Source organism: Rhipicephalus sanguineus, chromosome 1 (genome assembly GCF_013339695.2).
Source record: "Rhipicephalus sanguineus isolate Rsan-2018 chromosome 1, BIME_Rsan_1.4, whole genome shotgun sequence".
NCBI lineage: Eukaryota > Metazoa > Arthropoda > Arachnida > Ixodida > Ixodidae > Rhipicephalus > Rhipicephalus sanguineus.
The window spans coordinates 57,579,948-57,604,307 of record NC_051176.1 but is presented as its reverse complement, the minus strand read 5'-3'; the positions used below and the strand labels follow the sequence as shown (position 1 = coordinate 57,604,307).

The 24,360-nt window shown below is 45.9% G+C and overlaps 1 protein-coding gene across 1 annotated transcript in view; it reads left to right on the top strand.

Annotated features, from left to right (window-relative positions):
• LOC119385510 (O-acyltransferase like protein) overlaps positions 1 to 24,360 on the top strand; it is a 55,662-nt gene that overhangs the window by 25,375 nt on the left and 5,927 nt on the right. Inside the window, exons 6-13 of the mRNA XM_037652933.2 lie at positions 3,019 to 3,201; positions 4,382 to 4,475; positions 6,055 to 6,156; positions 16,827 to 16,995; positions 17,453 to 17,532; positions 19,111 to 19,233; positions 19,545 to 19,671; positions 21,771 to 21,960. Coding sequence (XP_037508861.2) covers positions 3,019 to 3,201; positions 4,382 to 4,475; positions 6,055 to 6,156; positions 16,827 to 16,995; positions 17,453 to 17,532; positions 19,111 to 19,233; positions 19,545 to 19,671; positions 21,771 to 21,960 — 1,068 coding nt within the window. The remainder of the gene's footprint in view (positions 1 to 3,018; positions 3,202 to 4,381; positions 4,476 to 6,054; positions 6,157 to 16,826; positions 16,996 to 17,452; positions 17,533 to 19,110; positions 19,234 to 19,544; positions 19,672 to 21,770; positions 21,961 to 24,360) is intronic.

Sequence of the window (24,360 nt, the reverse complement as noted above, 5' to 3'; positions counted from 1 at the left end):
TGTACCATTCGCGCGCGCGCGCGTGTGTGTGTGTCTGTGTGAGTGTGTGTATAACAATACAAATTAATAAGTATGCACTTACTGGTTGAAGTGCGCACTAGGGGCCGGATTTCGCTATTGCGTTCAACTCTTAAAGGCGAAGCTTAAGGGTCCCCCAATTTTTTAAATCAACATATTATCTGTGAAAAGGACTAACCGGCGCTATATAGAAGCTCGAACACATCAAATAAACATATAATAAAAAGTCAGTTTCGCCGCAACGGCGACGCAATGAATGCGATAGCAACAAATTGGAATGTAACGCGAAGAACGACAAGCAGCTCGAAACTCCCAGCGCGCTGCTCAAGCGCAAAGGACGAATGAAAACAACGCACACAAGACGAGCGCGAACTAACAGCTGTCACAGCTCGACACTTAAAGCGCGCTGGTCAAACACAAAGAAGGACGCGTGAAACGAACGCACTGGTATACACAGGGCGAGCGCGAACTAACAACTTTCACAGTTGTTACCTTTCGCAAACGCGGCCGTTGCAGCGAGCGAAGTGACCTTCGTGTGCTGCGTAACTTCAACTTTGCGGTGAAAGCACAAGACGTACAAACCGCCCCCATCACGAGATTAGCGCGCGCGCATGGGCGACCACGCCCTGTAGGGCAAAGTACAGCTGGTAAAAGTGGCAAGCAAGCGCGTATCGCAACGAGCGGGGCGACCACCTTTAAAGCGCGCCCTTCGCGCCATCTCGCTGGTGATCAAGAGAACACGCTGAAGCGCTTCCGAGCTATACTCCATTTACCGCCAGCGGTATTATATACACCATTATATACACCATCGGTATTACATTTACCGCCATTTACCGCCAGCGGTAAATGAGGTATATAAATTGCTCGCCGTTACTATGCTGAAAGACGTACTCTCCGAGGCCTAGTCGTCTCACGCCGCGCGCTGCGGAACGAAGGGTCGCCCGTTCGAATGCGAGCCTCGGAAACACTTTTCTGTATTATTTTTCTTTGGGGCTTATATATATATATATATATATATATATATATATATATATATATATATATATATATATATATATATATATATATATATATATATATATATATATATATATATATTCCCTAAAGCAGCGCTTACCAAACTAAACTTGTATACCAACAGCGACGGTTCTCAATTACCAATGAGGAACTCCCCTCTAAGCATTAAGACCACTGGGAAAATTAAAGACCGAGAAGAGAAGTCAGTGCTAATTTCGTCCTATCCACAATACACAGTATTTGCCACAGTCGCTGTATGCCGTCGACAGATAGATTGCTGTCTTAAATGGGTCCAGACATGAACATTTTCAGTTGTCGTTTTGTGGTGTCAAATCAAAGGCCAAGCCTTCAAGAGCACAGAAAACGTGCGTCTAAGCGTGAGGGCACCCTGAAAAAGTAGTTACATCATGTGTCCAAAAGATAGTTTCGTCCTCCGCGCTGGTGTAACGGTTACGGTGCTCGGCTGCTGTCCTGAAGGTCGCGGTTCGATCCCGGCAGCGGCGGTTGCATTTCGATGGAGGCGAACTGCTAGAGGCCCGTGTACTGTGCGATGTCATTCCACGTTAAAGAACACCAGGTAGTCGAAATTTCCGGAACCCTCCACTACGGCGTCCCTCATAATCATATCGTGGTTTTGGAACGTAAAACCCCAGATATCGTTATTATTAAAAGCTAGTTTCGGTCGCTACTCTGCCCTTACGTCACGACACGGTACGGTCTTCTCGTCACGTGCTCGCGCAAATTATCGTTACGTTTCCACGGCCGCCCCTTCAGTGGCTCCACTGGTGACGCAGAAGCGGCCATACTGCATGTTTTGGCACCTTACGTCATTACAACTAGCCATACTTGAGCGTGAAGTCACCAGAATTGACACTGTAGCTAACCCCTTGAGCAACCGACTTTGCGTAACTCAACAAAACGATGGCGTAAGTAAACGAGACCGCTGGCGCGAGCGAAGCAACCTTTCGGCTGTCTATCGCTCCCAAGCGAACTGAGCGGTCAGAACATAGCACGTATGAGCCGCCTGCTGAACCCTGTCAAGATAGGGCGCGCGCGACCGCGCCCGGCTGATCAAAGTACGCAGTTCCCTACCGGAACCACCCTCAGGAACCCCCTATGGGCCTTTCGCGATGGGGAAGACTGCCGGTGCGTTTCCTCTTCGCTTGAACCGCGATCATAGGCTGCCCTCGCACGCTTTCACTCGCACGCTTTCACTCGCACGTAGAGTATACGGCACGCAGGGAGATTTCAGTGCGCTTGGACTTTATACGGAAGCTCACTGCGACGCCTACGGCAAAGATGCGCCTGGTGTGTTCGTATCACTACTATCGCAATAACAAACAAGTTATCGAGTGATCGAGAAAATGAATAAACTTCATTCTTTTAGAAATATATAGTATTGTATCTGACTACTTATAGGGGCCCTGCAACACTTTTTCGACACGGTCAGAAAACGCTGCCGATCGGTAGCCGAGGCTCCTGAGAACACGTGAGCCAAACATTAGAGTGCAGCACACCAGCCTGGAATTTGCAATAAATTCATAAATTCACCTAGAAATCGCTCGCTCTTCTCTCGACAAATGGCGCCGTCAGGTCCACGGCCATTGGCTGATTTTAGCATGGTGAGCTGCATAGTTGCCGCGGCCGCGACCCCTCTGAAAGGAATCCGCGCGCTCGAAAACAAAAAAAGTTCTCAAGGTCATGACGCGTTCTGACGAATGGGCGTAATTTCTTACGCCCTTGTCATCGCCCCCTGCACAGCTTTCAGCGCGCTCTCAGGTACGGAAGGAGAGAGAAAGCGCTTAAAGCGTGCGACAGATCCCTCTCACTCCGCTAGTAATTCACGGATTCTAAACATTTTTGCGTCAGTCGATTGGTGAGACAATATACTCCTTTGATGAAGACATTCGATGATTACTTGTAAAAGTGTTGCCGGGCCCCTTTAAACTGCATGGCCACAACCTCGCTCGTGTTTTGAAACAGTGACGCAGAACAGTTGGGCGGGCGACGTATTCCGCTGCTTCTCGGCGCCGAGCAACGCGCGCCGCCTGCTCAGCACGGACGACGAGCGCGCCGAGATGGCCAGCGTCGTCGGCCTGCGTGCCCTCAGCGTCGTCTGGTTCCTCATGGGCCATTTCCTGCTCCTGCACTCCATGATGCTGACCAGTGAGGACATCTTGCAACCTCGTGCGGTAACTGGGCGATAGATAACTAAATTGAGTCCAAAGGAGGAAGTCACCGTCATAAAGTTATGTCAGGGTTTATTTCGCAAAATAACATTGCTGCAATAAAGCCCGAGCTATTACTTTTTTGTATGTCTATCGAAAATCGCAAAATGGCTCAATATTATATTGAACTGAAGCAATAGGCGCACAAATTCGCATCCCCTTTTTCTTTTTTTTCGTCTTAAGTCATACCATTAGTCTTACGCTATGACTTACGGATATTGATATTATTACCAGAGAAGCCGGTCGACATATTGCGAGAAGCGTAACGAATGTTCAAACGTAACTTGTCTCATAAACGACTTACTATAATGTCCGCTTTCAGTGTGACACTATAGGCCATAGAGCCCAGTCCTACAGCACGAACGTACAGCATGGCTATTAAGACCGTTCGAATAGAATACCGTTTACAGAACACCGGTGTGGTGCGCCACTGCAATGGACACCAAGTTACTTTCGTCAGTTTTCAATGGCTGCAGATATGGGCGCACCAGGCACAATAATTTTTTTCCGCAATTACACGAACTACGTGGAAGCAGCGCGAAAACAGGGCTAAGTAGAGGGAAGACATAACACAAGCGCTGTTCGAGCAACTGGCGCAAGTTTATTGTATCAGAAAATATATACCAAAAATAAGAAATAAAAGGAAACAAAAACATGAACTGTCACTTGGCGACAGTGACGAAATTACAACAGAAGTCCGCCACGAGTGAAGGTATCACATTTAACTTGACAACAACACTTTCTCTCTCTGGAAGCGCGATTGAGGGCTCGTTGACGCACGTGTTCCCCTTTTTCTTGATATGAAAGGCTTCATCAAATTCGCGCTAGACCCGATTTCGATATCTTGAGAGGACCTCCCACTCATTGAAGAGTGGGGCGCAGCCACACGAAGAACAATGTGCTGCCAAGGTGCGGCTTGTTGGGAACCTGAGATTGTGTTCCCTCTACTTAGTCCCGCTTTTGCGCTGTTTCCACGCAGTACCAGGTACCTACTGGCGCTTCAAGACGCCCCTTTGACATGAACTGCGTAAGAAAAATGATAACAGAAAACTAATGTGCAGATTGTGTGATCAAATAAAACCACCGTAACGCTTCCGTCTCCCGGGGCTTTGTTTCAGAGAACTTGGCCCTGCTAAAGGACAAGATCAAGGACATCACCATACAATTTATCGTCAACTTCACCCCTGCCGGAGATACCATTATCTGCTTGCTGTAAGAAACGCGCGTGAAGATAAGTTTTGTGGATGATATTTCTTGCCCTCGGCTGGAAAGCTGTGAATATTTTTGTCGCGCGATTCTATCCCTCTCTTATCAAGGAACCTTCTTTTCCATTCAAATCAGAAGAAGGTTGACTAAATGTTATATATAACTTGACGAGCATTCTGAGACCTACAGAATTCGACGTCGTTGAGATGACGGCAATGAAGCGCACGAAATAGTGCATCAGTATGTGATTCACGAAGTATGTTACAATAGATTATCTAACATTGCGTAAAGTGCACGATGTAGATTCAAGAACAAGTACAGCTATGTAATCAATCGTGGAAATGTTGCATCCCAGCCCCCCTCTGGCTCCAGCAATAGAGGTTGAATAGCACGTGCATCTTTGCATTCTGAAAAACACCTGCACTAGGGCTGTATTAGGATAAATAAAATAAAAAATAGGGCTTCTCATTGGAGAATATAAAACTTGTCAAGGCTCGTCTCGGTAGCAGCTTCGCAAACAAGATCTGACATGAATAGCGTTGAGTAGTTGATTATGTGAAGAATAAACGTACGGACGAAAAGCACGGGTCACAGCCATAGTGACTGTACCCGCAGTACTTATATTACTTCCTTTCCAAAGTGCAATAAACTGCTACCAATGCTACTGTTCATGTGGCATCTTCACTATTGTCATGTTGTTTGAGTATATCCTACCAACGTAACTGTTATTGAGCTTTATGATAATACTAAAAGAGAAGCCTCGCAATAGCGCTTTCATTGGAATGCTCACATTTACATCAGCAGTTCCCTGCGAGTCAATCCTGGCGATAATGCCGTGCGCACCGCTGAAAAGCCCAAAGGAAGAAAAGCGTCAAAATAGAATGATTACATCACCTCGGATCATAGGAATTTTGTAAGGTTTATTTTGATATCATGCAACGTACAGTGCTGGACGATAGAAACGCGATACTCGCAGCTCGTGAGGGTGACGGTAAGGGCGAGAGCGTTCGTGACGCATGGTGACTGCATCCGGTCGACAGCCGTTCAGTGTGTAGTTCTTGGTGGCGCCGGCGAAGCTCTGCAATCCTTCGTAATGCGCGCCCGCCAGCTCCAGCCGCTTCGCGCGACGCGCCACGTGAGCGCAGTGTTTTGAAGCCATGGCAAGCAGAGCTTCGCCGGCGTCACCATGCACCACAGAATGAACGGTTGTCTACGAGATGCGGTCTACATGTTCCACGAAAGCTCTCGCTCTCACCGTCACCCTCACCACCAGCAGCCACGCGCTCAGAGTATCGCGTTTCAACTGCCGAGCACTGTACGTGCAAGAAGTAATATGTACGTTGAAAGTTTATGGAACGTTTCATTGTAAGTAACGCAAGAACTAACACAAGGCATGTTGACGCTACGTACTATATTAAAAGACAGACACACCGATTGCGTAGCTCTGTCTCAAGATGGGAAGGTTGATCGAGTGCACTTTGAGTCTAGGTATGCATACACGAGATGATATACAGGCCAGGTGCGCGGTTCCCTTGCTGGGACGAGCCGCCAAACCTAACGTGCAGGCGCTCGCTCGCGCGCGCAGGGGCCTAATGATGGTCTACGTGTGCAATCGCCGGCTTCGAGAGGAGAACGCCGTGCGGACCAAACGCTACGTGCTCAAGTACCTGCTTCATCGAGTGATCAGGTATCCGCGAATATTTCCTCCTCCCTTTGTCTGCATATAATGCGAGGTTGCGGCACGATTATTGCGCACAGGCGTTTACTGGCCTTCTCTTTTTCCCGCTTTCGTGGAAGTGTCAGTGCAATCGTGGCGAAGCGCTGTTTCTTTCCATGGCACTTCAAGGACAATTACAGTAAGCTTATTTTTCTTTTGCTCTGAATACATGGGGACGATCTTATCTCCGATATCCATGAAAGGAAATATCGCATTAGCAGCAGCTTGGCAATCAGCAGCTGGTGATTGCTATTGTGAAGATATCTCGTGTAAACATTGAATGCCTTGTGCTTGCTCGATTTCTCCGAGAATGCGATGAAGGCCTTATGGAAAGGCTATGAGGTACTTATTACTTCATGCGTGAAAGATCGCATTCAAGTGGCACGTACGCAATGGTGTGCGTCACTGTGTTGCACTGATTGGTGCAATTCTTTTTTTTTTTCGCTTTTTTTGCAAATACGGTGTTTTCTCGCGTACCACAAAGCATCCACAGCAGTAGAAATCTTACACAGCCGAAACATTGCTACTGAACGATGATTTGCGGAATGCGAAATTTGCGCCTCATAATGTGGCCACACTTTTGTGAACTTCAACTTCTAGTCATATGACTTCCTTAACTGTGTTTCCCACAAGCGATGCATATTGGCCGTTCCGGGATGCCATGCATTCTTTAGATTTTACTGTGTAGCGGCTCCTGTTGACTTAAGTTCCCTGAATAAATGTTTTGTTCGTTTTTTAACTCAATTAGTGTTAAGATTTCCCTTGAATTGTGGCCTGCGAAACAAGTTAAAGCTCTTTTTATTATTATTATTCTCTTCAAGCACTTCACTTTGCACTAAGGATTGCAGTTCCCCCATATAAACAGGCGCAACTGATAAAAGTAAAAGCCCGCGAGCCAGATATGTGTTAGCACTTATCGACCTACCCAAGGGGCGTAGCTACGATTTTATTTCGAGAGGGGTCCGACCATCCTTTATGTGCGTGTGCATGTGTTTTTGTATATGCGCGTGTATACTATACATGCATACCAATTGCAAAAGTTTCGGGGGTGAAGGTAGGGCTCCCCTTATCCCCCCCCCCCCCAAAAAAAAGAAAAAAAAACAAGAACTACCCCTATGCCTACGCCTATGCTCCTCCTGTTCAGACTATTGACATTCACTCTCCGCAAGTTGAAGTACAAAAGGGGCCCTGCAACACTTTTCCAAGTAGTCACGGAATGGCTTCTCTAAAGGAGCTTATTGCCTCACGAATCGACCGCCGCAAAAAAATTTGGAATTCTTCCAGTACGCCCGAAGGTCGCCGGATCGAATCCCGGCCGCGGGGGCTGCATTTTCGATGGAGGCGAAAGTGATTGAGGCACGCGTACTTAGATTTAGGTGCACATTTATGAACCCCAGGTGGTCAAAATTTCTGTAGCCCTCCACAACGGCGTCTCTCATAATCATATGGTCGTTTTGGGACGTTAAACCCCAGATATTATTATTATTATTATTATTATTATTATTATTATTATTATTATTATTATTATTATTATTATTATTATTATTATTATTCCGAATGGTGCGACGGTAATAACCTTTCTCTGAATACCTCGAAGACAAAATTCATGTCTATCACTCGCAAAACATCTAGCGTGTCATTTCAATACTCTGTCAATTCTGTGCCGTTATGCAAGGTTTATGAAATCAGTGATCTTGGTGTTGTTGTTGACAGCGCGTTAAACTTTTCTTCTCACGTTAAGCGTGCTGCTATGCGGGGCCTTCGTTCTCTCGGATGTGTTTGTAGAATATCTCGAGAATTCAGGTCTCCCATGGCCCTACACAAATTGTACACGGCAATATGTCTTCCGCAACTTGAGTATGCGTCCGTGATATGGAATGACATTGCTCAATCCAGCGGTAACACCATTGAACGAGTCCAGAAAAAATTCCTCAGCATATATAACCATCGCTTTGCTAAAAATGACTCTGGATCTCGTTCAAGTACTGCTGAATTATTATCACTGCCATCACTTCACTGCCGACGAAATCGCTCTGATCTCTTATTTCTTTACAAGCTAGTCCACGGTATCATATCCTGCCCTGTACTTCTCAATTGTGTAAATTTTCTAATTCCGCGTAAGTTAACGAGAGAGAACAGACCGTTTCATGTACCCGCCTGCTTCTTCCAACACTCTACCGTTCACAGAATACAAAGTCTCTATAATGTTAATTTTCTTGATCTTGACGTTTTTCATAGCCCACAATCATTGTTTTTATCCGAGCTTTGCACTGTTTTGACATAGTGTGGCACAAGGTACAAAGTCTTCCCTTCTCAGTCTTTCCACATAGTTGTATATATGCAATCCAATATTTTATGCCCCGTCAATATTTCTCGTGTTGTCTTATTTTACTCCTCCCCTTTTGTGTTCATTTCTCTTTGTCTACGTGTTTTTGCTCTTTTTATTTCTGAAAACTGTCTGTATTGTATTGTTTATTTTTATTGTTTTTTTTGCGTGCGCCAGCACAAAGACCTTACAGTTGTTCCTGGGCACGTTAAATAAATCATTGATTGATTGATTGATTGATTGATTGATTGATTATTATTATTATTATTATTATTATTATTATTATTATTATTATTATTATTATTATTATTATTATTATTATTATTATTATTATTATACCAGTAAGAGCGGAGTTACAACGATTTGTCGCACGCTGTAATTGCCCTCTCTCTTCTCTCGTCCCGACGAAAGCGCTGGAAGCTAAGCAGAGAGGGATGGCACGAGGGAAGAAGGTACGTCACGTGCGCCTCGTGCGTGACCTTAACCACTTTTTCTTCGAAGGCGCGGCGTACTTTCAGTGCGATCGCGCGCGCGCGCAGGCAAGTGGCGGCCTCAAGCGGCGGCCGCAGTAACTACCGAGCGCGCCATGTTCAAATCAGCCAATGGCATGGAACTTGGGTCAATCACGCAGTGATTTTGAGTAAATAGCGTCATTTGTAGAGAGAAAGGGGAGCGATTTTTAGCTGACTTCGAGAATTTATTGCAAATCCCGGGCCGCGTGCAGCGCTATAATGTTTGGCTCGCGTGTTCTTAGGCGCCTTGACTACAAATCGCCAGCGTTTTCTGACCATGCTGAAAAAATGTTGCAGGGCCCCTCTAAAAAGATTAAGGCCGTACAAAAACTGGGAACGTGTTTTGTGTCGAAGACACCAATTGTTGCTTCATAAATAAGCTCACTGTGCATGCGCTTGTGTGTATTGTGTGTGTGTGTGTGTGTGTGTGTGTGTGTGTGTGTGTGTGTGTGTGTGTGTGTGTGTGTGTGTGTGTGTGTGTGTGTGTGTGTGTGTGTGTGTGTGTGTGTGTGTGTGTGTGTGTGTGTGTGTGTGTGTGTGTGTATACATATACACATGCGAAATTGAAAAATTTCGGGGAAGGGTTTGAACCCCTCAACCCTCCCGCCCCCCTCTCCTAGCTACGCCAGTGCTAACATCAGTAAAGGAAAGCCCACGAACGCAACTGTAACAAAAATAAAATGGTATATTGAGAATTCCTAGCCTGCGTATTCCACAAAACCATCCGTAGGTTATCAGGGCAAGCTTGAGTATTTGGTGGTGGTGGTGGCCGCATTGGTTGTATAATACGGCTCCTATCGACAAGGGGGAATCGCACAAATATTGCGTAGCTTAACATTTAGTTACTGGGTGTATCCAGATAAGATCGAACGCGAGGTCCTGGTCCTTGTCCTGGTCACCATGCCCTATTTTGATGAAATTAACTGTAGGCGTAGGTGTTGAACCCAGAACAATGGTATCGAAGTTAGTTTTGTGGAAAAAAAATGTTAACCTGAAAAAAATATCTAAATTCTGGCCGCAAAAAAATTATTTTCTGCCAATTTCGCGACTTCTGAATTTTGAGCATCTAGGGAAAACTTACACCATTTCCCGCTAAAGGGGACCATGAGGCGATGCGAAGCCGGAGCACTTGCACGATCGCGTTCCGTTAGCGTTCGTTGGGCCATCGCCTCCTATATTAAAGATGCCTGCCGCATCACCAAAAAACCAGCTGCCAAACCCTCTCCTTTTCCTCCTTTCCACTAGTGTCGGTCGCTAGCGCCACATGTGGCGGCCGCTCCCGTAGTTTTGACATTTGGCATAGCCTCCGAAACAACCGTGCAAAGTTGCCGATCTCGAAGATGATGATGATGATAGGTGGTTGTTCTCTTTGAAGCCGGGTAAAAAAAAAAAACAAGAAAGGAAGAGAAAAAAAGAAAAAAAAAGACCAAGAAGGATGGATAACGAAGCACACGCTAAGCCCGCCGCCGTGATAATGGATGGATGGATGGATGCTATGAGCGTCCCCTTTATAACGGGGCGGTGACATGTCTGCCACCAGGCTCGAAGGATAAAAAAAGAAAAAAAAGAAAAAAACTTCCTTGTTTCATGTTGTCCTAATGCCTTATCTACATTGATTAAATCTATGTTATTATAACAAAAAATATAAATTCACAGTCCATCTCTCTGCCTCTTAAGGCAGAATAACCTTTTTTCCCCCAATTATTTATTTTTGTACTTTATCTCTACTTTTCTGCCACCAATACTCTAACCGTCTCTTACTTATTTCTATCGCGGGCGTGTTCAGCTTTCCATTGTTGTCCCTAAAACCCAAGGCTTCATGTAGACTCGTGCCCACACGTATACCTGGGTGAATATCGCCACATTCAATCAGTACATGTTCCATCGTTTCCTTAGTTCCCCCGCAGCATGTACATCGTTCTTCTTCGTTACTGAATCTCGCTTTATAACTACGCGTTCTCAGGCAGCCCGACCTTGCTTCAAACAGCAAAGCGCTTCCCCTTGAATTATCATAAAACCTTTCCCTCCTTATTTCGTTTTTTCCTTTTCGGTAGTTACTCAGAGCCGGCTTCTTTTCCATCGCTGTCATCCAATAAGTCCTCTCCGCCTCTCTGACCTTCCGCTTAATGCTCCTTGTTGCCATATCGCCCGCACTGCCAGCCGTATATTTACTGGTGAGCCTCCTAGTTCTTTTTCTCCACTGCGTGTCAACGCTTTTTCTATACAAATACCTGAAAACCTTCTCTGCCCATCTACTCTTCTTCATTTTCCTCAGCCTCTCTTCGAATCTCATTTTGCTCTGCGCTTCCCTCACTTCAAAGCCTGTCCATCCCATATCACCCTTCACCGCCTCATTTGCCGTCTTCCCGTGAGCGTCCAAGGCGAGGCGGCCCACCGTCCTTTGATTTACATCCATTCCTGATTGCACCTCTGACTTCATGCACACCACTGAGTTCCCAAATGTAAGCCCCGGAACCATCACACCCTTCCACAGCCCTCGAAGCACCTCGTACCTATTATATCCCCATAAAGCTCTGTGCTTCATAATTGCAGCATTCCTCTTTCCCTTTGCTACCGATGCTTTCTCTTGTACCTCCATATATCTATCCCCCTCATTTACCCATACTCCGAGGTACTTGTACTCGCTTACCCTCGGTATTTTTTGGCCCTGTATTAAGACCGTATGGTCTCCGTGATCATTGAATATCATCAATCCACATTTTGTTTCACCAAATCCTAGTCCTAGAGCCTCACACTCCCTTCCGCATATATCTGCCAGTCGCTGTATATCATCTTGACTGTCCGCAAATAAGACAATATCATCAGCATAAAATAGACCTGGAAGCTTCTGCTCAACCATCGTGCCGACCTGTTTGTGCGACAAATTAAATCCAATGTTGCTACCTTCTAGCGCTTTTTCCATCCTCACCATGTACAGCATGAATAACAGCGGGGACAAAGGGCATCCCTGTCTCAGCCCCTTGCTAATTTCAACGCTGTCCTTGCTACTTATTCCTTCCCATTCTATACAAACTGTATTTTCTCGGTATATTTCTCTCAAAAGCTGTACACAGTCGTCACCTATGCCCACTTCCTTCAATATATCCCACAAAATTTCCTGATTAACGTTGTCATACGCCCCGGTGATATCTAGATAAGCTACGTATAAGGGCCTGTTCTCTATTTTAGATATTTCTATACACTGGGTAAGAACAAACAGATTATCGTCTAACCGCCTGTCGATTCGAAATCCATTCTGAAGTTCTCCCAAAATATCATTTTGTTCTACCCACGCTTCTATTTTTAATTTTACTGCCTGCATCGCCAACCTGTATAGCACCGATGTAATTGTTAGGGGTCTATACGAGCGAATGTTATCTTTTTCTCCCTTGCCTTTATAGATTAAGTTCATTCTACTTTTTCGCCAACTGTCTGGTATTTCCCTCTCCTGTAAGCACTTTTCTACGGCTTTCAGCAATGCTTCTTTAGTTTTATGTCCGAGTTCGTTAATGAGGCTGACGGGAACCCCATCTAAGCCCGGAGTAGTGCGCTTAGGAATTTTTCCTTCGGCCTTCTTCCGATTGAAATTCTCTAGTACTACATCTTCGTCGGTTGCACTCCTTTGCGTACTTTTACTCACCGGGGGAATCGCCTGGGCGACCTTTTTAAACGAATCGGCTGTTATCTTTCGGATGCAACCTAGCGCTTCATACCCTTCCAATTGATTTCCTCGTTCATCTACCATATGTTGTTGCATTGTGACAGACTTCCTACCCAGCGCTTTTAGGTGGCTCCAAAATATCCTAGGCGCGGCCTTCTTCTTTTCGCGAATCTCTGTCATCCAGCGTTCACTTTCACCTTTAATTTTTGCCTCGACTAATTTCTGCACAATGGATTTTTGCTCTAAATATATTTCCCATATTTGGTTAACTTCGTCCTGTGGCCGCTTCTCCTTTTTTGCCTGTCTGTGCTCCGTGATGCCTGACGTCGCATCTCGATCGCTTCCCGGATTTCTTTGTTCCACCAACTTTTTGGCTTTTTCTTTCCTTCCAACAAATAGTTTTCTTCTCTATTTCCATTTCTTTCGTGATTACATGTAGCAGCTCACTATACTTCCAGTCTTTGCCTGGTAGTTCGTCTACTTTTCCTCGACTCTTGCGGCTATATTTGTTATTTGTTTGTCATTTAGATACGAGCTGCCAAACTTTGATTCTATGTTCTTATTTTCAGTTTTATATCCCATTTGTAATATTATGCGTTTATGATCACTACCCAAGCTGTTAATGCCTTCTTCGTCTATTCTCATGTCTCTAAGTTTGTCATATATTCCTTCTGTCATGAGACAGTAATCAATGCTCGATTGCCTGTTTCCGACTTCCCACGTGATCTGCCCCTCACACTTAGGCCCCACGTTAACTATCTCAAGACTATGTTGCTCGCAGAGATCTAGCAATAACTTGCCATTGGTGTCTGAATATCCGTCAAGGTCATGAATGTGAGCGTTCATGTCCCCTAGAAGGATTATTTCGGCATCATGACCAAATTCTTTAATATCGGTGCTTATGCATTTCACTATCTCCCGATTCCTTTCTCTGCAGTTATTCCCTGTCCACAAGTAAGCTACACCTAGCCACGTTTTCTTTCCACCTACTGTGCCCGAAACCCATATGTGCTCTGAACACGTTTGTTTCACTCTCCCATTTTGTTCTGCTATGAATAGTGTCGGTCGCGAGCGCCACCGCTCGACGCTTGTCCAAAACTGAAGGCAGGCCGGCTCCGCTGGGAGCTCGAGCCATTCCTCAGGCATCTTTAATATAGGAGGCGATGGTTGGGCATGCTACCGACCTCGCGTCGTGGAACGCGAAGAGGAACGCTACGCGCGTCTTGTCTTCCCTCTAGCCTGGCCGTGAATTTTCACAGGGCGAGCGGGGAACGCGGTCGACAGGCGCACGAGAGGGCAGCAGCGTAGGAGAGGAGAGAGAGGGGGAGGGGACGCGCATGTGCTGGTGCTCATCGCGGCGTTGCGCAGGAGAGAATTTCGGCATGTCTAGCCCGCGTTTCAGAGGAAGAGTGGAGAGGGAGAGGGGAGAGGAGAAACGGGGGAAGAGGGGGAGGGGACGCGCATGTGCTGGTGCTCATCGCGGCGTTGCGCAGGAGAGAATTTCGGCATGTCTAGCCCGCGTTTCAGAGGAAGAGTGGAGAGGGAGAGGGGAGAGGAGAAACGGGGGAAGAGGGGAAGTGGAGATGAGGAGTGGAGAGGAGGTATGTGGAGAGGGTATGCGCATTCGCAGTAAGGGTGGTCACGCCGCACACCACCACCACCACCACCGGTTTGAACTCCGCTATAAGATGCTTCGCATCTAAAAGCGATGCACTTCTTGGTCACAATATTTATTCCCTCAAAGTACAAGTAAAATACAAGTAAAAACTGATAAGATTGCATTTTACTTCTTCTTTGAGGGGAATAAATATGTTAACCAAGACGTACACCGATTTTTTCCTTAGGTGTCCTCAAAATTCAGAAATCGCAAAATTGGCGGAAAAGTGTTTTTTGCGGCCAAAATTTAGACTTCTTGTCAGGAGAACAAATTTTTTTCACAAAACTAGCTTCGATACCATTGTTCTGGATCTAACGCCTACGCCTACAGTTAATTTCATCAAAATCGGGAATGATGACCGGGACCTCGTGCTCGATCTTATCTGGACACACCCTACTATCCTGAAACTTTTACTCAATGATAAAAATGAAAAAAGGTACAAAACATATGGAGGAGAAGCTACAAGTATTATGCAAGTGTTAAATCAGAGCAGACAGAATAACGGTTATTCTACACAGAACAATTTAGAACAATGATGTGAGAATTCAAGAGAAAAATAATTAATATTACTACAATAATATTCAGAAAAGTGGGAGTTAAGATCGTATACGCCTTATTGTATGATTAAAACTGCTAACGGCATCAAAGATGTGCGTGTGGCTAAAGCTCATCAAGACTGAGGCACCGAGAGTGAGTACTATTTAGGATCTTAAGTTTATAGCCAACTTTACCAAGCGGAATTCCAAGAAGTCTTTTCCTTGGTAATTTGTAACGGCGACATAATAACAGAAGTAGTGTTCTACGGTTTCTGCTTCCTGACAAAATTGGGGCATGTACGATATCACCAGACCAGCCCTGCGTAAATGTAGGTTCAATTGGGGAATAAGGGGGCGTATGTGGTAATCATTACCTCCGGTTATCTTCATTTTAACATCACTGGATCTCTCATGGAACCTCCAAGCGTTGAAATTATGTCCGCGTTCTTTTAAGGCGAAAGCCTAGATGCCTCATCAAACGCGAACACTGGCCGGCGTCCCGCGACTGCGTCTGCCGTCAGCGTCCACACGAGTGATGCAAAATATCATCATCACGTGATGACGTCCCCATATGAAGTTATCATGACGTCACATATCGCCAAACTTTGTGACATCATCACGACGTCATAATGATCTCGAAGTGACGTCACATGATGACGTCATCAAATGCATTTTAGCTTGGTCAACGGTGGGCCCACCACGGAGGCAATGCAAAACCAGGTGAGATGCATCCGATCCTGGAGGAAATGAAAAACCACATTAGGTGCAAAAAGCTTTTGGGAGGCTGGCGGCACAGGAACAATACATCGACTGAGAAAAAAAGAAGATGGCGTTCGCGTTCCAGTCGTCTTAGGTGTGTGCATTAGAGTCCCCGCGAGTTTTTGTTTCAGTGGTATCTCTGGGAACTGAACATTTTCGGTATCTAATCGCTGTTATGTATGTAACTAGTTGACGAATCAGTTTAGCAATTCTCGCTCTAATGAATGGGCCATTTCAATGAAATGTAATCCACAATGACGCGGCACCCCCAATTACTTTACAAGATTCAGCGGCGGAGGAGATCATGGTAGGAACACTTTTATACCTGGTGAATGAGATCAAGCTGTAATTGAAGTGCAGAAGGAAATTTCATCTGTTCTCTTTAACTGCCTTCTTTGCTTCGACTGTCACTTCCACTCCTTTAGAGTTATAATCAACCAGTAACTCTGATCTTGTATATTTCCTGCAGATATGTAAAAAAAGAAAGCTGATTACGGTTCCGTTGCTGCTATGTTTTACTATCGTCTTTATAAATTTCTTGTTACCGTGTCATTCCACCAATTTGCCCCTCTGAGGGCTCTTGCATGATTTCCAGGAGCTTGGTATTTTGCCTGTGTGCTTACAATGTTTATATTCCACCCGTATCTGTGCGTTTGCAAACTGCATTATTCTGTGTGTTGCATCGGAGCTGAATTATTTACCTGTAGGAACGACAGGAAACGGGTAAAGAAAGTTTTCGCAACTCTCTTGTATTCTCCACGGAAAGAACCCCAATACTTTTCCAATTTATGTACTCTATAAAGAGAAATAAAATGCTGCTTCATGCTATTTTTGGTCGCAACTGCTAATTCAATATCTGATTTCATTTCAACTTCACCCGCGCTTCCCGGCAAAGTGTGTTCACCCTGCTAGACTGAACGCGATTCGTCAGTGTCGGCGATGACTTCATCAAGCAGAGTTAAGCATGGAATAAAGAGTAACTTCAACCAAAAAAAAAAGGAAGGATTGTTATGTGCTAATTGCACTGTTCACGAGAGCGAACAACGAGCTTCCAGTTTGTCGTTTGTTTTCATTTCTTTGCGTCCGTGCTTTTGTTTGTTTAATTGCTTCCGACATGCGCAGAAGTAAGGCAGCTTACACACCACACACATGCGCGTGTACGCCATCGTGCCATCTCACATATGCGCAGGCTGGCGCCACTGATGGTGTTGACCACAGTGCTGGTTGGGCCGATATTTGCCCAGCTGGGCCAGGGTCCGACCTGGGAGTACGAATCCGGACGCATGGTGGGCCAGTGCCGCAGTAGCTGGTGGCTGAACGTGCTACACATCAACAACTTCTTTCCCAGGAAGCAACAGGTCTTGACCATCTTCTACAGAAAGAATTTAAACGCTTTAAAGCTAAGTGGGACAGTTGATCATCGAAAGGAACTTTGTTACTAACGTTGCTCTTCTGCCGCTTCATTACGCATCTGCTGTCGAGAAACATTTTGCATGTGTTTTTTTACAGGTGTCAGGTTATATAGACTAAGAGGCCAGTATGCAATGCCGTCCATTGATTTCGCTGAACTCATCCGGCAATAAACAGGGCTTATTTGTGCGGCTGTGCTTAACCTTGGTTTGGCAGCTACGCCTCGGCCACTTCGTTTACTCATCGATTTAGTGAACTGCATTTAGCATATGTGTATTGCGCTGCATAGACGGAAGTAATATTACCAACTAAAGGGGCAGTGACTGCTTAATGGGCAAGTCCTTACGTTCTGTTATGCTGTTATACATGACCTGTAATAAACAGCAAACATTATTTACTTTGCAGTGTCTGGAACACACCTGGTTGTTCGCCCTCGTGATGCAGTTCACTGTAGCCGGAGCCCTGCTCTTACCTGTATTCTACCAGTAAGTCGTCCCATCAGTCTATCGAGGACGCTGCGCATGCAGTATGCATTGACGATTGACACCAGCTGCGCGTTGATACGCCCATAACACACCCAATGCTGAGTTTGTTACTTGACCACGCAGAGAAGTGCAATATATACGGGTCGTTCCTGCTTTGCAATAGTTAAACTCTGCTTTCTAATTACATGCTGTTTCCTGCGTGCTGTGGCAACATCTTACTCGTGCGAATACAACTTCAAATGTACTTTGCGCTGGTGCAGCTTTAGTTTTCATTGCGACAAAAATGTCGAAATCAAAAAGTTCACAAAATCGCTGCATTCCAACAGAATTACTTACTAAGCGCTGGTCCAACAAAACTTGAACTGTGCGAAACAAACAGGCTCCACTTTCTATCATACTAAAGCTCCAAATCATTAATGTCGACTTAGCGGTGAATGCGAAAGAAATGCGTTAGCATTACCTATGGGAATAAGGCACCGACGAGGTATGTACCTTTAGACAATGAAAGTGATCAACAGCGCCGTCAGTATAATAGCGTAGGCCTCGCAGAGTGTTGGCGCATGCGCCAGATGAGACAGAGGGCAAAGCGTCAGCGTTGTCAAAATGCGCGAAGCGTCCAGACCCATTGCTAACGGAATAAAGGCTTATGTTGTTTTGCGTGCGAGCAAACGAAGTTATCTTGCGGCATCCGTCCTCACCGGAGAAATAAAACACCGATAGGTTCCTTCAGTGGGGGTGGCTTTTGTCTACAGAGTATCGCGAAGGATGAAAACTCCAACTATGTTTGCCGTTGGCCACGCGTGTACGTATACACTCTCAAGTGTATTATTGTGAACCTTTCGCGACTAGCCATCTCGAACTTTCGGGACTGTGCTACATGGTGCTGTCGTCTTGTCGAATGGCTCACAGTTAAAGTTGAATTACGTGCCTGGAGTAGAGATCAGAACTGAATACCCAGCATAGCAGCCCGATGCTTTAAGCATTGGGCGACAATCGCGACTACCCTTCAGTCGTACCAATGCCAACAACCTCTTCAACATGGTCGTCGCTCATGTCACACTGCATATCATGGCGGTGCGATAACTTAATTGTTTCATTTAGGACAAAAACACGGAATGAATAGAAGATTGTTAGCCATACTTACCGCTGTCACTGCCACAGTCCTAGTGACATAGATAGAAAAAACATTGCCGCATACTATAGAACGCGGTACGAATGAAAAGGCTCCGCTGAAATAGAAGCTCGAAAATCGTCGCCAAAATTCGCTGCGCGTCTCTTGTCTCATATGCCTTGGTGCTTTGGCGAGCCCCTCTACAATGTCGGGCCCTTCATGACTTACTAGTCAAATTGTTTTAATGTTGAATAAAACTTTCGCCTGTTCTGCAAGTTTAACCGTAGCGGCTGAAAGGCAGGTTTTTCATTGAAATCTGCAGCGTCTCGCTTGTAATGCTTGATTTTGCCTTCCTGTCTCCTCGAAGCTGCATGTTCTCCGGTGTCTGTCATTGAGAAGTGCCACTGAGGAGATTTTAGAAATGTTGTGAATCGCTCTAATACACACGCGGTTGCCAACTTTCGCAGTCGGCCAGTGGCGGGTCGTGTACTGGCCATTAGCGGCATCGTGACATCCATGGCGTTGATCTTCCTCTTCACGCTGCTTCATGACCTGGGACCGACGTGGTTGTTCCGCGAATACAAGCCAGGGTAAGGCCCCTCATCATCTGTGTGGTGGTAAAATTAAAGATCGTGAGCCTCCGCGCACCTCCTTATATACCACGTCTCTTTTCTTTTCACACTAAGTATATAGTGGCTGCTCCAGGGCGCATAAGCGTTGATTGATTGATTGATTGATTGATTGATTGATTGATTGATTGATTGATTGATTGATTGATTGATTGATTGAATGAATGAATGAATGAATTGATTGATTGATTGATTGATTGATTGATTGATTGATTGATTGATTGATTGATTGATTGATTGATTGATTGATTGATGCCCTCACAAATTTCCAGAACGCGCGACACCTACGCGGAAATGGTTTACGTGCGGCCTTACACAAGAGTCGGCGCATTTCTCATGGGAATGGTGACGGGTGAGCTTCTCTCCCACCGAGCACTTCTCTCCCACAGCATCCACAAGGTGAGCTATCACTGCAATGTGAACGTATATTGGAGTGGCCATTCATTATACGAACTAGTGCAGTGAACGTCTGTCCTTGCTTGTAGAGACTCGAATGCAGTCGATGCGTTAGCAGAAGACAACTAAATAAAGGTAGCCCAAAGGTGATTTGGCAGCAAAGCACGCATGTGAACTTGAAATACCGCGGAGACTATAGCACACAGTGGCCTCCTTCAGATGCACGCAGACTACACATTAAGATTGATAGGGTATGATCATGTCATCATCAACAATCTATCCAAGGTTGGTGTCTATTTAATGAGCAAATATATTCGCCAATATTCCCAAAATTCTTAAATATAACAATGCGTCTATAAAATTAAGAATTGTGCTAGCAGACACGTTCACACCAAGATACCGCTATCTGTTTTATGTACGCACGTTCATGCATTGCGCATTGTACGGAGAAGCAACGATCAGTGCCGACATTTTACGCAGTATCTTTGATTGAACGTTTCAGTATGCCTACGATAACAACAGATCAACAATGTTACGCTACAGAAGCTATACTGTCGTATTAGGCTTGCACTTCCCGCCTCGGCTACTAACAATTCCAAGCGCTTACTTGCGTTCGCCCTAGGGCGGATACCCAAACGTCATGCGTGAAGGTAAGCCGTATATGTGACCGGAACATAGTTTGTCGTTGGGTGGCGTTTTTTTTTTTTTTTATTCAGTAAGCGGCTCCTGTTAGCGCCTTGGAAAAGTGTCCCTGTCTTTTCACAGTCCTTGTTCAGTCACACGCTCGTATTCCTACGTGACATGAATCACCGACTCGCCCTATCAGTCACTCTCAAATATTAGCACATTAGACGTATTTGCATGACTCGGGTTTTGAACAAAGTGCTCAGTAACTTTCAAAGCAACATTTCTGTAAGTCAGTTATTAGCATGCTGAAGAATTGCTTCAGCTAACCGAGAATTCAAAGGGATAAACGTTTCTCATTTTTGGTTGGTTGGTAACAACTTTATTGATGGTCCGGCAGAGCTTTCGCCGACTGGGCTTTAGGTCTCCCACGTGGGGACGTCGAGGCCTTGCCTCACCGTCGCCTCGCGGGCCTGCTGGACAGCCCAAAGTTGGTCGCCGAGGCTGGGGCTGCGCAAGGCAGCGGCCCACCGCGGCGGAAGGGTTCCGGAGTTAGCACCTTCCGGATTTTTGTCACAGTCCCAGAGCATGTGATTTAATGTGGCGACCGCAGTGTGGCAGACCTTGCATATATTTGTCGGGTATGTACTCGGGTAGAGCCTGTTACACTGTGCGGGGTTTACCTGTCGAGTTTTGTAATGTGTCCATTGTCGCAATTGTCTGGGGTATGTTTTTATTCCAACAATTCCACAGCAATCACTCCTTTGTAAATACAGGCATAGTAAGAGGTAGTACCAGCCAGCCATTAGTTTCAGCCTTTCACTATCCAAGGTGGTCAGCCGATGACGACTAGCAATTAGAAATGGAAAGGTTTCCGAATGCGAGCTGCTGTGGCCAATTGTTTAATAACCACAGAAGCAAAAAAAGTCACAGTTTCGCCGAGAGGGCGAATCAATGAATGCGATAGCAAGAAATTGGAATGTCACACGAAGAACGAGAAGAAGCTCGATACTTGCAGCGCCTGTCACAGTTGTTACGTCTTTGTGCTTGAGCAACGCGCTGCAAGTGTCGACAGTGGAGAATCAGATGCTCTTAGATATTTCTTTTTCTTTTAAACTGCCGCGCGTGGATTTTCCCCCTGCGTTTCTTGCCACACGGGGACGTCTGATGCAAGGTGTGCCCGGTGTTCTTTGTTTTTTTTCTTCTTCCACATCATGACGGCACATCACGACGGCGACGGCAAAAATCAGCCGACAGTGTCCACATAATTGCTATCGCAATAAAACGTGCACTTGGTTCAACCTAGAGAGCTCCCTTATATATATGCTTGTACATCTAAACAGTGGCGACAATCGCTTCGAACAACCTCTATATCACATCGTGGCGAGGTCACCTAGAATGCACCCGTAAGGGTTGGAATCTCAATGACGACGTCACCTATATCCAACAGAAGAACGAGTGCATGCCGCCACGCGCAGGGCCTGGTGCTTCTTGGCTGGCTGTGCTGCCTAGGCACCCTGCTGGCCCTCATCCACGCGCCCTTCAAGTGGAACCGCGGCCTGGAGTTGCCCGGCACCGAGGCGTCAGCCGCGTACGGTGCCTTCTCGCGAGTCCTCTGGGCCGCCTCCATATGCTGGGTGGTGATCGCCTGTGCCCACGGCTACGGTGGTAAGTCGTCGTTCGTGCACAGTTATTATATAAGCGCTTATATATAGAGCCGTATAGACCAGCTGTCGCTTTACTCTTTTACAAGAGGGCAAATAATTCCACTGGGTGACGATTCCGGTCAAGTGAGTGTGACATGGTGGGACTGCAAGTTCGCCTCCGGTATAGCTTATGTATGAGCAAGGAACAACTGCCGTTGCCCCTTGGCAACGCGTTATAGTATGCATACATCACGCATAGCGACACCTCCGTAGCTCTTCGTTTGGGAACTTCGGTTTAACGGAGCTATAATGAGTATTCAGAATTATGGCACCATTCATGAACATCGTGTATGTTTCAGGTACGCCGTATGTGCGGGCACGCACTTTGAAGCGCCTTCACGTCGCTGAGGTTCGGGTGAGGGTTGGGGTTAATATGCTACAGTTAGCCTTGCTTGACAAATCACGGAAACTAAAGAATACAACAATTTGTTCGTTTGACGATATATATATATATATATATATATATATATATATATATATATATATATATATATATATATATATATATATATGTATACACTTTGGTATTTTCTGCTGCCAACTGTCGGTGCCATTTCGCAAACGTGCGCATCTCTATATATCTCTATACTTTGCCATCGCTTGACGGCAAAGTATAGAGAAAAACGATCTTACCAAAGCTGATGCTCGGTTCAGAAGAAACTGGAGAGACCTTATTTTTCATATTTCTTTGTTCGCCGAGGCGTTCGAGCGTATCATATCACAGAGACAGCAGGCCCTACAAGCTCATCTTAGCCTAGCGCTGCAAATTACCACAGCACCTATGCTCTGCGGGTTTTTCCATTGCTCTAGAAAGTAGAGCGATGATCACTCTTACACATTCCAAGGACTCGCTTTGCTCTACATGAAATAGGCATTTCTACGCGATAATAGAGGCGCACACTTTTCTACGAAGCCTTTATGAAAATGTGTCTGATTGCGTCTTATGTGTGCATCAGCGGAGATGGAGAGCATTAAAGGGGCGCGACACAGGCGTGAAGAGAAGCACGAAACCCTGAATAAAATGTTGGCGCTGTCACCGAAGCGCAGGCGGACGCTAGAAGCCGTGCACGCATTATCAAGCCTGCTGCTACAATGTAACAATGTCACGGCTTTCTTTTTTTGTTGTTTTTGTTTCTACAGCGAAGCTGTCCAGTGCTAGGATCAAGGAGTACTTAAGTAGGCAAGATATCTAGGATGGCAAAAACTCTGGCAGACTCGCCATGTTGTGTCAGAGCACGCAGACGTCTTTGATATAATGTTTGGGTTCATTCTTTCTATTAAAGCTTATTATTTCTGCAGTTTCACGCGCGTGTTTATCATCATGTTTGCACGTCACCTTAAGAAGAGGCGGCGTCCGCGTCAACGACTTCGACCCGACATGGCGCTCACCTGAACAAAGGGTGTCACCACCCTGCTCCAGGGGGAGGTGACATTGACTTCAAGGCATCCTAATTAAGACTAGAGTTACTGTATATGCTACCTTTATGTAGCTACCTAAAGGTAGCATATACAGTAACTCTAATTCAGACGTACACGTCACGCCATCTCGTGTCGTCGTATGAAACGTCGGGCTGGCGGCCTTTTCAAACTTGGGGTTGAAAAAGCGTGCATAACACCGCGCTTTTCGCAGAACCTTATGTTTTGCTTCTTCATTATAAGAACTAGCTCCCACTGGCAGCCACGTGAGCGCGTCCGCTCTACCACGTGCGCTGCGATTGGCGTAGCCGTTTTTTAATAAGATGTCATAGTCTTTCTCCAATAAGTCTCGTCAACCAATCGCGTTAGTCTGTTGTATCGTGACGTAAGAGATCGCGCTAGTGGCGTGTGCAGTTGCTCTTTGGACTCGCCATGGGTCGGACGCCTGTCGTACGTTTCAAAGAGGAGTGGCAGTACGAGGAATGTCGGCGCGCCCAGAAGCGCGAGTGCGCACGACGATAGGGCAAGTGAAGCCAAACGCGCGCGCGACGCCGCGCCGTCGGAACGCTTCCCCAGGTTCACTGGTCTTCCCTCTTCACAAACAGTTGGACGGGCCCTTTTTTTTTCTTCGTTTTTTTTTCTTTTCTCATGAGCATCTATGCCGAAATATGAGAGACGACGAGACCGGCAGCATGCATGCATGCGTAGAGCACCGGCTGTATACTCTAGAGTCCGGTGGTTTTCAAAACAAGCCCCTCCGTCCCCCCCCCCCCCCTTATCTCACCCCGCCCCCTACGCACGCACGTGCATGTCAGTGGGCTTGCGAGAATTCGGCGAACTAGTAGAGGGGTTGGGGTCCTCGTCAGCAGTGAAGTTCGTCTCCTGGCAGCATAACCCGACGCGACATTTCAATTCCTACCACCTCCTTTAATAATTAAGCAACTTG